The sequence below is a fragment of the Hyperolius riggenbachi genome, chromosome 2 (assembly GCF_040937935.1).
Source record: "Hyperolius riggenbachi isolate aHypRig1 chromosome 2, aHypRig1.pri, whole genome shotgun sequence".
In the NCBI taxonomy this organism is placed as follows: domain Eukaryota; kingdom Metazoa; phylum Chordata; class Amphibia; order Anura; family Hyperoliidae; genus Hyperolius; species Hyperolius riggenbachi.
In genome coordinates this window covers 344,946,523-344,962,826 of record NC_090647.1, presented here as the reverse complement: position 1 = coordinate 344,962,826, position 16,304 = coordinate 344,946,523, and the positions used below count along the sequence as shown (strand labels likewise).

The window sequence follows — 16,304 nt, the reverse complement described above, 5'->3', positions numbered from 1 at the left end:
GGATGCAATTTTTGTTACGGAGTCTCTTTAAGGCTACAGTGGGAACATAAGACAATGACAGACTATGGTAGGAACGAGATTGTGTGCGTCTTTGAGGGATAGTTAGTGACATGACTATATACATTATGTAAAAGTGCTGCAGAAGATGTCAGTGCTACATAAATACATGATAATTTATTAAAACTGTTAGTGTACAGGTCCTTCTAAAAAAAATAGCATATTGTGATAAAGTTGATTATTTTCTATAGTGTACTGATAAACATTAGACTTTCATATATTTTAGATTCATTACACACAACTGAAGTAGTGCAAGCCTTTTATTGTTTTAATATTGATGATTTTGACATACAGCTGATGAAAACCCAAAATTCCTATCAAAAAATTAGCATATCATGAAAAGGTTCTCTAAACGAGCTATTAACCTAATCATCTGAATCAACTAATTAACTCTAAACACCTGCAAAAAAGATTCCTGAGGCTTTTAAAAACTCCCAGCCTAGTTCATTACTCAAAACCGCAATCATGGGTAAGACTGACGACCTGACTGCTGTCCAGAAGGCCATCATTGACACCCTCAAGCAAGAGGGTAAGACACAGGAAGACATTTCTTAACGAATAGGCTGTTCCCAGAGTGCTGTATCAAGGCACCTCAGTGGGAAGTCTGTGGGAAGGAAAAAAAGTGTGGCAGAAAACGCTGCACAACAAGAAGAGGTGACCGGACCCTGAGGAAGATTGTGGAGAAGGAACGATTCCAGACCTTGGGGGATCGGAAGCAGTGGACTGAGTTTGGAGTAGCAACATCCAGAGCCACCGTGTACAGGCGTGTGCAGGAAATGGGCTACAGGTTCCGCATTCCCCAGGTCAAGCCACTTTTGAACCAGAAACAGCGGCAGAAGCGCCTGATCTGGGCTACAGAGAAGCAGCACTGGACTGTTGCTCAGTGGTCCAAAGTACTTTTTTTGGATGAAAGCAACTTTTGCATGTCATTCGGAAATCAAGGTGACAGAGTCTGTAGGAAGACTGGGGAGAGGGAAATGCCAAAATGCCTGAAGTCTAGTGTCAAGTACCCACAGTCAGTGATGGTCTGGGGTGCCATGTCAGCTGCTGGTGTTGGTCCACTGTGTTTTATCAAGAGCAGGGTCAATGCAGCTAGCTATCAGGAGATTTTTGAGCACTTCATGCTTCCATCTGCTAAAAAGCTTTACGGAGATGAAGATTTCATTTTTCAGCACGCCCTGGCACCTGCTCACAGTGCCAAAACCACTGGTAAATGGTTTACTGACCATGGTATTACTGTGCTCAATTGGCCTGACAACTCTCCTGACCTGAACCCCATAGAGAATCTGTGGGATATTGTGAAGAGAAAGTTGAGAGATGCAAGACCCAACACTCTGGATGAGCTTAAAGCCGCTTTCAAAGCATCCTGGGCCTCCATAACACCTGAGCAGTGCCACAGGCTGATTGCCTCCATGCCACGCCGCATTGAAGCAGTCATTTCTGCAAAAGGATTCCCGACCAAGTATTGAGTGCATAACTGAACATAATTATTTGAAGGTTGAATTTTTTTGTTTTAAAAACACTTTTCTTTTATTGGTCGGATGAAATATGCTAATTTTTTGAGACAGGAATTTTGGGTTTTCATGAGATGTATGCCAAAATCATCAATATTAAAACAATAAAAGGCTTGAACTACTTCAGTTGTGTGTAATGAATCTAAAATATATGAAAGTCTAATGTTTATCAGTACATTACAGAAAATAATGAACTTTATCACAATATGCTAATTTTTTTTTTAGAAGGACCTGTATATGGCTAGCTTTATAAGGCATCACCAGACCATAGAAGACTGGATATCATAAATGTCCTGAACTAAAAATTGCCTGCTGTTAGGTGTCACGAATTTGCAGCCATTACTTGAGGTAAGAGGTTAGTAAAACAGTAGTTGAAGTACTGCAGTCACATAAATGTACCAATGGCGAGACATCTATAATGTCCTGTATTACAAAGTCTTGGCTGCAGCTGCACGTACACATCTGCAATTGCACAACCCTTAGTTCATTAACCTTCTAATGATCCTCACCAGAGTTTGAAGTAGCGAGTCTGTTGCTACAACAGCAGAAAGTCTCTCCTCACTTACATGACCCCTTGAACATGTTAACTGACTGTCCTTCTCTTTGTATGCAGAGAAAAAATGGGAAGCTGGAGACAGCCATGTATCTGCAGCTGTGGGCTAAAGTAGCAACTAAAAGAAGTGGGAAGTATAAACACCATAAGATTCCTATTCACCACAAAGAGGAAGTGATGTCAAACTGCATTCTATTTAATATTACAGTACAAGAGGAGAAAAAAAAAAAAGGACTATTATGTTCTCAGGCAGGCATAGAAGTTTAACTTGCCCTTTTCTCAGACTGAAAATGGTTTAAGCTTGAGATAAATGTTAAGAAATAGTCATAAAACTGTCATATATTAAAGTAACTTGTCTGAAAGGAAAGCAAAGTCTTTGTTGTGTGACAGTCAGATACCAGCTCAGAGAGTAACAAAAAGCACTTAAAGTGGATCCGAGATAAACTTTTACTCATTGCAGAATTGTGTTCCTTTCATATAGTTTACAGAGCATTCCTCAAGCCAAAGACTTTTTTTGTTTTGTTTTAATACTCTAATTACCTACAAACTTAACAAGCCTCGCCAACAGCTCCTTTTGTGCCTTGGCACTGTAGCAAGGGCTTATGGGAGCTCAGTCTGGGCAGGAGGAGGTTACTAGCCATTGATTTCAGAGGCAGAGGGGAGGAGGAGAGGGGACCGAATTTACACACAGGCAAGCCGATAGCATCTCCAGCCCTCAGCCTGTGACAAACAGAACATGGCTGCCCTCATTGTATCACAGGAATAAATCAAACTTTTGAAGCTGTTTGCAGCTAGATATGCTGTGTAACCTATTTAAACTTTAGATAAGATATATAGACAAGTTACTTGTTATTAGTTTTTCATCTCATCTCGGATGCGCTTTAAATGCAAGTTCACATGCTGCACTCCTCCCTGAGCTGGCTGCATGTTTGTTCCAGGTGTGCCACTCAATTTACTGAAGCCCAAATGTCAGTATGACAGCCAGGCACTAAGGCCTCGTTCACACTATACGTGCTGCCGTGTGCATTTTGGCAACGTGTATGGTTTGCGAGCAGCAGGAACATCAAAAGTGCATAGAAAGCACTTCTGACGTACAGACTATGCGAGATATGCAGCAGTGTGGTGCGCTATTGCACTGCTGCACACATTTTTGGCAAAGCACGTCAATGATCCCATTCACTGTAATGAATGGGATCAGCAGCACAACGCAGATGGTGTGCGATCGGGTGCACTTTCGTCCTGAACGCACGGCCATATGCGTTGCCTAATGTGAACGAGGCCTTAGAGATGAAAACTGCCAGTGAAGATATTTTTTGGAAAAAATATAGTACAGACCTATTATATACTTCTTGCACAGTCAGTCTGCATTAAATGCATTCTCTGCTTTCAAAATGACTAATCACTTAGGGCTCGTTTCCACATCCAACACAGAAGCCATGCTTCAGCACGGCTCGGCGTTGCATGCAATTCCCCCAGGGGTGGCGCTTACAATCCCATTCATTATGGTGAATGGGATGGTGAGCGCAATCGCCCCAAAATGCGTGCAACCATGCACTGCGATTCAGTGGTGAATCGCAGCGCATGTATTGAGACATCAGATAGTGCACTCTATGCACTCTCTTATGTCCCTGCAATTGCGTTACCATAAGGGCGGCTAAAAGCGCACATATGGAAACGATCCCTTAGGGCCCATTCACACTTAAGCGGTTTGCCGGCGACTTCGGCAAAACGCTCAAACACTAGCGCTTTTGAAAGCACTAGTGTAATTAAACCCTATGGGCCCATTCTTACTTGGGCGATTTGCGGTGATTACCGAGAAACGCAAACGCGTCGCCAGCACCATTTTTCAGGCGATTCTCCGGCGATTGCGTTTGTGTTATAGAAGCGCTAAACGCGATCGTGGGGGGGGGGGGGGCGGGAAGAAATAAAATCGCTGTAGTGTTTAGTGGTTTTTCCGTTGAAAAAAAAAATCACTCACGCAAAACGCCGGCGTTCACTGGTACGCAGCGTGACCAAGCGTCTGTATAGGCGTGAAACGTCCGTCGCCGGATCCACTCAGTGCCCTGGCTCCCTCACCTCCACCGATCATCACCTTTTAAGACCACCAGAATGAGGTATTTATGGTTGTGGTAACCTATGGATGTCTGTCTTGACTTGCAATAAACAGTATTGGACGGAAGGTGCCCGGATTCCATCTTTCTTCTTCTAGTGACGTTTCTAACATTGTCAGATCTGACAAGATTAGCTGTATGCTTGTTTCTGGTGTTATTCATAGACTACTACAGCCAAATAAGATCAGCAGGGCTGCCAGGCAACTGGCATTGTATAAAAGGAAATAAATATGGCAGCTTCCACATCCCTCTCACTTCAGATGTTTTTTAACCATTTCCACTCCCCCGGGACGAGTAACTAAGCCCCTGCAAAATGCCAGAACTCTGTGCAGGGGCGTAGGTACTACGTCCCTCCCGCCTTGATCTAAGTTCCCCTGTGAATGGCTGCAGCCGTCTATTCAGATAGCTCTGCTATTCATGACTCCAGGGCACGTGGTGCTTCCGCTTCCGTACTAACAGCACGGAGCTGAAGTCACCACTGAGGACATCTTGTGGCCAAATTAACTGTAATATTACATCCCCTTTTTTTCAGTTTATCATCCCTAGTTACTTTATTTTTTTTTTTAATTAACCCCTGACCTCCCACACTCCCCTAAAAAACCAGAGGTGGGTTTCTGCAATCAATATTAGGACACAGAGCCACATTCTGCATACTATCACCAGTCTCTGTGTCCTTATAGTGTGCCCCCAGCCACCACCCGGGCTCTGCTGTCCCCCTTATAAAAACCGCCAGGCTGGTGACACACAGATTGTCGCTAGTTGGCTGTTTACATTCAGGTTGCCACTCACCACCGCTCCCCCGCCTCCTGTATAGCGCGGCTCCCCGCCTGCATCCCTTCCCCTCCCCACCTCTGTAAGCCGATTGGAGGAAGCTTACGAAGGTGGGGAGGGAAGGGACACAGACGGGGAGCTGTGCTATAAGCCTGAATGTATCAGCCGACTAGCGACAATCTGTGTGTCCCCAGCCTGGCGGTTTTTATAAAGGGGACAGCAGAGCACGGGGGGCGGCTGGATGCAGACTATAAGGACACAGAGGCTGGTGATTGTATGCAGAATGTGCCTCTGTGTCCTAATATTGATTGCGGAAATCCACTTTGGATTCTCTTTAAAGGTCATTGGCTGTTGTTGCCCCACCCCTTAGTGATCAATACTTTAACGTTTGAGAACAAAGGCATTCAAGATATAGATAGAAAGATACCGTATTTTTCGGACCATAAGACACACCTAGGTTTAGAGGACAAAAATCAGGAAAAAAAATATACATCATACTTATCCTGGTGCGTCCATGGCACAGGGGCGTCTTATGAACCTTTTCCTCCAATTCCCCTAAATTGTTATGTCTCCCTTGTACCTTCTGGGTCCCCCTTGTACCTTTTATGTCCCTCTGTGTCCTCCTCAGTCCTTTCTGTGTCCACTCATGTCCATTCTGTGTCCCCCTTATCCTTCCTTTTTGTTAGTCCTGTGTCCCCCTCTCTCTGTCCAGGTCGCCGTCCTGCACATCACTTACTCTTCTTCCAGATGTCCCTTTCAGATGCCCGCTGGCCAATCATGTGATGGTGCTGTCAATCATGGCCGTTGCAGCAGCCAGAAACGCTTACCCTTGCCGTCCACCGCATCACTTTTCTGCCTGGCCTCTGCTTTCATATGTTTCATTCAGAAATCCGCTGGCCAATCACCTGGGGACGCTGTCAATCAAAGCCGCTGCAGTGGCCAAGTACGCTGACCCCCGCTGTCCATCGCACCGGCACTCGCTGTTCTTCCTGTATGTTCCCATTCAGACTCCCGCTGGCCAATCAGGCGGTGGCCGATGGTCTTGAGGGCAGGACAAAGCTCTGCCATACTAGCCAATCACTGCACTCGCTCTGAGATCAGCGAGTGCAGTGATTGGCTAGTATGGCAGAGCCTTGTCCCGCCCTCAAGACCATCGGCCCCCGCCTGATTTGCCAGCGGAAATCTGAATGGAAACATACAGAAAGAACAGATAGTGCTGCTGCGATGGACGGAGGTCAGCGTGTTTGGTTGGTGCAGTGGCCATGATTGACAGCGTCCCCGTTTTCTTAGACGGCGGGCCGGGGCATCTGATAGGAATATATGAAGATCAAGGCCAAGCAAAACAGTAAAATGATGTGGTGAACGACAGGAGTTAGCGTGTCTGGCCACTGCAGTGGCTGTGATTGACTGCGTCCCCAGGTGATTGGCCAGCGGGCTTCTGAAAGGGATCATGTTGATGTATGGAGGAAGAGCAAGTTATGTGCTAGTGCGGTGGATGCAGGGGTCAGCTGCTGGTCTCATTTGTTACATTCAAACTATAAGACGCAGGTAAGTGCGTCTTATGGTCCGAAAAATACGATAGATATATTTATTAAACAAAAAAAACCACAGCCTAGATCTTTTCAGGATTGGGGATTGTACCTTTCTTGTCACATGCACTTCAGGTACACTTCATATTATTCAGGAGGTTTGTCTGCTGTTTGTTATTCATGAAGCTGATAAACCGCTCTATCACTTTCACTATATCTCAAATTGTGGCACCTTTAACAACCATATCACCCTGTTCATTTCAAGATGGCGGTAGCTTCACCTTAAAAAAAAACTGAACAGGAAGTGACTGCTCCTTCTGGTGCTGGATTCTCAGCAGCATGACTGGTTGCTAAGTAACAGAAATCAGGCACTATTCTGTGCACCGGTTTCTACTGTACATACTGAAGACATCAGAAGTCTTATTGAACCCATGATTTATAAAGCAATATCACACAGAAAGCTGGAATAGCTACAAATCTCCAACTACAGCTATCAACAAAGTCACATTAGCAGTAACATGTGACTGTAAGCCATTTGCATTTGAGCTGCTGTTGCAGGACAGATTTGGATTTAGCAGTATGTGAACCTGAAATCCATATGTCCCATCACTGAAAACAGCTATTCCTACCACCATTATTGATGTATGCAATTGTTTATGCAGTAATTCAGTCAGCACTGACATCTTCAATAACAGGTTCCAGGAGCAGGAGTATTAGTGTCCTCCAATAAAAAACATGATTTTTGGGTTCAAATGCTGCTGAATCTGATCTTCACCAATTCCAGCTACTGGTGTAATACAGGCCTTAAAATGGATCCATGATGCAAAATATCACATACGTGCATGCTGGCCTGCATGGTACCCAAATTAAGTAAAACCAAAAACTTGCAAGGTAATTGTACCTATAACATATACAGTACCTAAAACCACAACTCCTGAACAGTAAATCAAGTAGCATGCATTAGTGATTTTGGTCCCTTAATGAGAACCTGAGATAGATGGAAAATATACATTCCTGGGGCTTCCTCCAGTTTCATAAACTGAGGAGTCGGATGATTTTTGTACCAAATCAACAGCCCTGGTATTAGAGTAAGGAGTTGGAGCCATTTTAGGTACCTGAAGTCTAAGTTGGAGTCGGAGGTTTCATAAACTGAGGAGTCGGATGATTTTTGTACCGACTCCACAGCCCTGGCCCCAGGTACGTATATTTTTTCTTCCAGTCGCAATCTCAGGTACACTTTAAGAGCTGTGGTAACCCTCTGACTGCCTATTATGTATGAACGTTTTCCCATTATACATCAATATATACAATGCATCCGGAAAGTATTTACAGCTCATCACTTTTTCCACATTTTGTTATGTTACAGCCTTATCCCAAGCTGTTATTTGTTACTTTTATTAATATTTGGAAGCACTCAGTTTCTCTTTTCCCGGGGGGGGAAGGGGGGGGGGCTGGGGGCTTGCTAGGGTCTGGACAGCATGGGAGGTTTGGGGGAGACCTGGCGTCTTCTGCCACTACACTGCTGGGCCTAGTGGAGGCACTTTTAGCTTAGCCAAAACCATGAAGACCATTTCAACAAGATCTGGACCCCTTGGTGTCGCCTTACTCACTAATCATATGGGTCCTCATTCCTATGTATGCTTTGTTTTCTATATTGCCACTGACTCATATTTTGTGGCTTAAAGAGAACCCAAGGCGGGCATTTTAAATCTTAAGAGAACACAGAGGTATGTCCTTTGCACAAGGACATGCCTCTGTGTCTCGATATTACTGTCTCTAGTCCCCCCCCCCCCCCCCCCCCCAGTGCTTTTTACAGGGGGAACAGCAGACCTCGGGGGGGGGGGGAATTGGAGGCGGCAATAGCGAGACACAAAGGCATGTAATTGTGCAAAGGTCATGCCTCTGTGTTCTCTTAAGATTTAAAATGCCCACCTCGGATTCTCTTTTAGGGCTGGTGCACACCGAGCGGCTTTTTGGGCGTTTTCAGATCCGCTTGCGGCTGCGGATCTGCTTGGTCAATGTATCTCAATGGGGTAGTGCACACCATAGCGGGAGGAGTTTTGCAGAAACGAAAAATGCCGGGGTGAGGCATTTTTTGGAGTTCGGATGCGTTTCTGCCTCAATGTTAAGTATAGGAAAAACGCAAACCGCTCTGAAAAACGGCACTTCGGCCCGATGCACACCAAAAACCGCTAGCAGATCCGCAAAATGCTAGCAGATTTTGAAACGCTTTTTCTTCTTTTTCTGCAGCGTTTCAGCTAGCGTTTTGCGGTTTTGGGAAGCGGTTTTGGTGTAGTAGATTTCATGTATTGTTACAGTAAAGCTGTTACTGAACAGCTACTGTAACAAAAAACGCCTGGCAAGCCGCTCTGAAGTGCCGTTTTTCAGAGCGGTTTGCGGTTTTCCTATACTTAACATTGAGGCAGAAACGCCTCCGCAATCCAAAGTCTGCAGCAGCCCGGGAGTATGCGTTTCTGCAAAACGCCTCCCGCTCTGGTGTGCACCAGCCCATTGAAATACATTACCCAAGCGGATCCGCACCTGCAAGCGGATCGCAAAATGCAGCCGAACCGCTCTGGTGTGCACTAGGCCTTCAGAGCTGTTTTGCAGGCGTTTTTGTTACAGAAGCTGTTCAGTAACAACTTTACTGTAACAATATATGAAATCTACTATACTGAAAACCGCAGCAGCAATCCGCAAAACGCTATAGAAAAATAAAAAAAAGCGTTTCAAAATCTGCTAGCATTTTGCGGATCTGCTAGCGGGTTTTGGTGTGCACCAGGCCTAAGACCTTCTTGATGTAGCAATTTAGACTCCGTACACACATACAATTTTTATCTGCAAGATGACTGCCCAACAGATTTTGAATACTATGAATAGACTGTGAATGTAAGCTCTCATACTACATGAATGTGATAAATTTGGCCAGTCATCTGCAGATAAAAATTTGATGTGTGTATGGACCTTTAGAATTAGGTACCCCTTTGTACACCAAATGTGTACAGGTGTATATTAATCTTGGTCTTAAACACAATTTGTGGCAATAACTGTAATATTACACTGTTTTCTCTAACTTTGTTGAAAAAAAAAATTGAGTTTTTCATAGATATGATAACAACTAGTTTAGATAGAATTGCAAATAGGATTCTTTTATGGTGTGAATATATTAAGGGTAGGAACACACTAGACAGAATCGCATATGAGTTTTCCATAGCACATAGTGGAAAAAGCATATGCGATTCTGCCTAGTGTGTTCCTACTATAAATATGGTCTTTTATTTCAATCCGAATGACCTCATAAAAAATATGACCATTTGTTAAAAGCTTTGGCAGGGAACACACTTGACAGCTTTCGTACGCGTTTTCTGCACAGAAAAACTGAGAACACATGTTAATCAATGGGCTAGTTCACACTTATCGTGGTTTTCATGCGCAGAAAAAAAAACTGACATTCTGCATCATGTTTCTGCACATTTTGTCAGTTTTTTGCATCAATTACATTAGCTGCCGTGAAAAAACGCGCTTGTTTTCCTGCATAGAAACACACTTGGTGTGCAGAAAACGTACACAGAAAAACGCGCGCAGAAAACTGAAAGACAGGTGTGTCCCCTGCCACACTGTTAATGGGCTCCTGGCCATTTCTACAGGAAAGTGTCGAATCGCATGCACTAAGCCGCATGTGTTTTCCAGATGTATTTTTAAAACGCATGCTTTCTTCCACACGGTTTTCATGGTTTTTGTTTCTCCTATGCAACATAGGGCTATATTACATAGGGCAATATCCTTCTTGTTTTTTCTTCCTAAAAATGCATACACATGGATTTTCCATTGCAATACATTATATGTGAATCACACATGAAAAGCATCTAGAAAATTGCTGCATGCTGTCAGTTTTTGGGTGATTTTCTTTGCATAGAATGGAAATTATCCCATATAATTTCATTTAATATTTGTTCTATTGCAAATTGGAAACATGTATTGGAAACTTATCCTTGTCAAATTTCAGTAGAGTAGTTATTTTTCCTATTACAAATGCATTTTAGGGAAAGTTGTCATATTTAGACAGTAACGTATGTACCATATTACGGCTGGTTCATGCCAAGAGTGCTTTTCAAAACATCAGCACTTCGAAAAGCAGTTGACTTATATAACCCTCTGTAGGGCATTGCCACTGCAGCAGTGCAATTTTGTTTAAATTGTAAACCCTCTGCATGAATCTTTTTGGGAGAGATTAAGCTTGAACAAATCTCCAAAAATGCACACTCATTCAAAAATCCCTTTACAAAATCGCAATTGCTAGCGACTGCATCTGCAATTTTCAGTGTGAACTAAACCCTACAGAATTAAGAATAGGGGATAACAAATCTAGAGGGGTATCTACAGTTTCTTCCTCAGTATTTCACTCAGTGGGCAGATTTATCCATACTGATGCCAAAGATGGCCACAATCAGATGCAAATAAGTCTAAGTTAAAGCTAATTTTATGGTAATTTTTTCAAACTTATGCTGTTTGAAAATAGTCTAGTTCCAAATGCAACTGCTGATGCATTTGATTTGTCCATTTTTAAGTATGGTTGCATGTTATGAGAATTTTTTGCGGACCACTAAATTCAGTAAGACATGGGCCAGTGGCATTCTAAAAACTGAGGCCCATCCCAGATAGAGGTTTTGATGAGCTCTGCTAAAGTCAAACAACAGCAATTACAGATGACACATAAAGGTTTCTGCAATATGCAGTATGCTTTCCTCAAATGTTTTATTTACATTATTCAGTGGAATATGTATAGAAAGAAAATGGGAAATTATCCAAACATTGTATTGCTGCATCTTACAGCAGACGTTTCCTGATTTCCAGTACCAGAAGTTTGGCAAATCTTTCCAATAAGGTCAGAGATAGTTATAATGCCTACTCTGCATCACTACAAACTTTTTTCAGGTTTTTAATGCTATGGCTCACTTTCTGTCTTGGTGAAAACAGGCTAACCTTGGGCTCTCGGCCAGGAAATGCAGTTTTGCCTTTACGGGTACAACAATAACATCACAATAGACACCAATTTTAAAATAACTGTTTAAGGTGGAGTTAGACGTCAAGTGGCGAATAATGTGATATGAACTGGATGATCAGCAGAGCTGAAGAAGACAGACTATAAACTGACAGAAGTGACAGCAGAACCCCACCAACTATAGCTGTACTCATCAACTTCTCCTTTTCACACACCCCTTTGTGTCCTTCTCACCCAATAGGAGCAGCTTGACTTCTTTGGACGCTTTCGCCCCGTCCTCCCTCAGGTTGCGATCTATGATTTTACTCCTCTCCACCGCCGCTCTATCCTCGGCACTCAGCGTGCAGCCCATGGTGAAGCCGGGCAACCAACACCCGTCTGTGGCTGCAGCACACCTCTGCCTGGCCCCGCTTCCTCTAGCAGTCAGCGCTGCTCAGCGTCACTACCGCTACACAGTGGCCAGCAGCAGCCCGTCCTGGCTGGAGGTTCCTTTGTGCGTAGTGCGCATGTGCGGCACATACGCGGCGTCACCGGCTGAGGGAGTGTGTGGTCATGTTGCTGCTCAGGCTGGGAAGTACCTAGTCAGTAAGTCAGCACTCAGCAGCATCTCCAGCATGGCACTGCAGCGGTATATGTATCTCCTTCCTATTCCGTACTGCGCCCAGTTGTCCCTCTTTTTAGTAATAGATAGTGGTGTTAATTTATTGTGACTGGCGATTCATTCATATATGCTTGCACACTTCTCTTCATTTTCTGTTTGCTTTTAGTTTTAATAGTTGATAATTGTATAGTTATAATAGTTAACATGTACCGAATCTCAGCTCTTCCTGTCCAGTAATCCAGCACCCAGGCTCGGATTTATATCACAGGAGCCTATAGGCACCTATGTCCTGGCACCATAGAGTTCCTTGAACCTGCAAACCCCCGCCAAACCACACTGCAAGTGTGCTGGCTGTCCCAGCTGTCACTTCACGCTTACTTCCCTTGCCCATCATAGGTAGATACCAATGACCCTTAGTGTTAGGTAGCCAGAGATATCCTCAGTATTATGTAGCTAGGGGTGACCCCTAGTATTAGGTAGCTAGAGGTGCCCCCCGACTGAAGGGTAATCTGGTCAGTGGAATGCCTGAGACCTGGGGGAGTAATCACTGATTTACACTCCACTCAGGACTCTGCATAGGTAAGGCGGGAGGGGAGTGAGCCGCCTTTCCATCATCAGGCACCTGAAGACACGTGCATACAGTGTCTTATGGTAAATCCGGCCCTGCCAGCACCTATTCAGTGAGGAGATCTTGGGCAAGACTCCCTAACACTGCTACTGCCTATAGAGCACGCCCGGGTGGCTGCAGCTCTGGAGCTCTATGTTCGGCAAGAAAAAAGCGAAATATTCTGCGTCTTGTCAACGTAAAGTCAAATTTAGATACTTGCCTCAGTAAAGGGAAATCTTTGGATAATCCGGAAGCTTCCCACATCCCCATCGAGCTCATCATTCCAGATCTGGGACCCTCTAAACAAATTTGACCAGAGCCTGCAGAATATGTTTGCACAGCCTCTTTCCTATCCATGCATGGGTACGAGGGCATTGACCACGGAGTCACTTATGCACAGCTCCTCAATGCACAAGCAGCTCCAGGCTACTGCGCAGGCCATTAGTGCGCTTGCACAGTGTGGTCAAGCTTGTACACAGACGGAAGTGCGGTTGTAAAGAAGAAGAGGGTCCTAGCGAGTAGTGGTGGACTCAAGAAGGGTCAGCGAAGCCTCTGGAGCAGGCTTTCTCAACCTTTTTAGAGTTGAGTAACCCCTACAAATTTTTTGGGATCTCGGGGAACCCCTGCATAAAAATTACAAATAGAAATCGCGCCACGTTGATTGACAGGTTGAAATACCTTAACAAGGGTTGTATTCTATACCTACAAATAGAATTGTTGCTATAAATATGTTTATTTTGGAGAATATTACTAACCTACTGTACTTCTTTGTGTGTATTACATTCTATTATACACCTCTTATTACCGCAATATTACAAATTCAGCAATAAGTACCCCGCATTACAAATGCATTCAGTAATTGCTACCCCACATCACAAATGTAGTAACAGGTACCCCCCCCCCCCAACTGAAATGCAACAATTATACTACATTTGAAATAAAGAAATCACCCCACACTTGTAATACAGCAGTCAGGGCCGGTTCACACTTGGCGCTTTGCCCGCGATCTTGTTCGGCTCCGCAATCGCGATTTGCGGGCAAAATCTCACGATTCAGCACAATTTGCGATCGTGATTCCCCCCAAAACGCTGCATGCAGTGCGTTTGCGATTAATCGAATTTGCAACTGCTGCAGTGTGAATGTATCCATAGGGATACATTGTAGCAGCGCTTTGCTGATCACCGGCGATCAGCAAAGCGCTGAAGATTCACCCCAATGTGAACCAGTCCTTACCAACACATATAAAATGCAGCAGTCATCCCTAGAAAATAAATACAGCTATATCTTACCCACATATGAAATTGCTCCCATGCAGCACGTTCCCCCAATGCAGTCCATTTCCCCCTCATTGGTGTCGGTGGGTTAAAAGTGTGTCCCCCATGCAGCACATGTCTCCTAGTGCAGCCACTGCCCCCTCATTAATGCCAGTGATGTAAAAGTGTGCCCTCCATGCAGCACCTCCTCCAATGCAGCCACTGCTGGTGTCCGTGGGCTAAAAGTGTGCCCCCCATGCAGCACATGCCCCCTAGTACAACCACTATGCGTCTCAGTATCAGTGGGCTAAAAGTGTGGCCCCCATGGAGTCTATGTCCCTTAGTTCAGCCACTGTTCCCCTCATTAGTTTTTGTGGGCTAAATGTGTGCCATTTATGCAGTATATGTCCCTCAATGCAGCTACTGCCCCCTCAGTGTTGGTGGGCTAAACGTGTGCCCCACCATGCAGTGTATGTCCTCTAGTGCAGCCACTGTCCCTCTCAGTGTTGGTGGGCTTTATATTTGTTGTTTTTCATAACCCCCGCCCACCCGTGCTCTGTGGGGAAAGAAAAATACGGTCCATTCTTCTGCATTATCGTCTTCTTCTCCTTGCGGTCTCGCTATGTTTTCCATCTTCTCGCTGCACTGCCCTCGCTCTGTAGCTGTCGCTCGCGTACTTCTTACAGTTTTTAAGCGCACACCTGGGTGATGCGCCACAAAGTAGATTAATCCGCCGGCGGGACTATTTTGTCCTGTAAAAGTTGCAAAAATGCTGTGGAACCCCTGCAGGGTTCTCACAAAACCCTAGGGTTCCGCGGAACCCCAGTTGAACATAGCTGCTCTGGAGCATCCAGAGACTTCCCTCTAATGAGGTAAGTATCTAACTTTTTTGTTAAAGAGGAACTTTAACCAGGGATTACGGTAAACTTTATTACAATCAGTAGTTGATACCCCCTTTCCCATGAGAAATCTATACCTTTTCTTGGATAAATTATCAGGGGGGGTCTGTATGGCTGATATTGGGTTCTAATCACAACGCATTACCGCATTCGCTAATGCTCAAAACAGCTACTTTTACCGATCACCTTTCCTAGTTACAATTTACTAAATCCATCACCGCACAGAAAATCACAGTTCCCGACTAGTGAGGTAAATTACCGACTTGTGCGGTAATTACCTCTGGAAATGTCAAGAAATGTGAATTCACAAAGATTTCCGCATGTCATTTACCGGCCAAAAGTGTTCAAATTTTTCTCCAGCTCACAGCAGCCGATAACTGGCTCTCCCCATGCTTTCTCTGTGCGGTAACTTGACAGACAGCCTTTGGGGAGAGCCACACATTCCTGCTTCGCACTCTGATTGGATGCGACAGGGATGCCGGTGGGTCTTTCAGTGTATCAAAGCAGAAGAAGCAGACAATTCTGCGGGCATCCCTGCATCCCTTTAGATGTGCATATTTTTATTATAGCACACAGAAGAGCTCCCCCTGGTGGCTGCAGCACATCTAAAGGGATGACCGTATGCACAGTCCAGAAAACGTCACACACACAGCTCCCCGCCTGCCTGCTGCCCCGCTAGAAGGCTGGTAAGTGACACTTACTGGCCAGGGCTTAATGAATTGAGGCATGTTTGTTCGGGAAATTACCGAACTTGTGCCTCATGCGGGAAAACTTTTGTAGATTTGGAAAAAAAAAAAGTGTAAAATACCGCAGGAGGTATTTTACCTTCCAAAATGCTTTTATTGAACTGCTTATTGTGAATAGAGCCCATTGTGATGAAACCCCTCCCACAATGTGATTTCATGACCAAGAAGAACCTTGTTGCATTGTAATAACAGCTTTTTCCAACTGCCAAGCAAGCAATCTCCCTCTGTGCATAGGAGGCTCAGTAATGAACATTCTGTACAGATGACCTGGCAGAACTAAAAATGTCATCGCCAGTGATTTTAGAATGTAAATTAGGAAGAGGAAAGATTTTACAGTGAGCAAACACTGACTAAATAACCTATAAATTAATATTGTAAACAATAAGCCATTTTATTCATTATGTTATTTTCATTACAGTTCCTCTTTAAAGCAGGATTGTCACCATAAAAATCAAATTTCAACAGCAACTGGTCTGTATTAAGTGATAAAGATGCTGATCCTGCATTCAAAACTTTTTCTGCTGTTATGGTTTGCAGTTATCAAATACCTTAGGAGCACTGACCCTTTAATAGCCATTGCCATTCAGTTGCATGCTGGGGGCTCTTTATATCTATAATATAATCCTCCTCTTCCTTTTATTTCCCTGCCTATCTGAAACAT

At 44.3% G+C, this 16,304-nt stretch overlaps 2 protein-coding genes across 2 annotated transcripts in view; one reads left to right on the top strand and one right to left on the bottom strand.

Annotated features, from left to right (window-relative positions):
- The window catches only part of GNAI3 (G protein subunit alpha i3), a 105,715-nt gene extending 93,686 nt beyond the window's left edge, over positions 1–12,029 (bottom strand). Inside the window, exon 1 of the mRNA XM_068269515.1 lies at positions 11,772–12,029. Coding sequence (XP_068125616.1) covers positions 11,772–11,889 — 118 coding nt within the window. The 5' untranslated portion in view covers positions 11,890–12,029. The remainder of the gene's footprint in view (positions 1–11,771) is intronic.
- Positions 12,006–16,304, top strand: part of AMIGO1 (adhesion molecule with Ig like domain 1) — a 205,393-nt gene continuing 201,094 nt past the window's right edge. The window contains exon 1 of the mRNA XM_068269513.1: positions 12,006–12,122. The gene's annotated coding sequence lies outside the window, so the exon portion shown is untranslated. The remainder of the gene's footprint in view (positions 12,123–16,304) is intronic.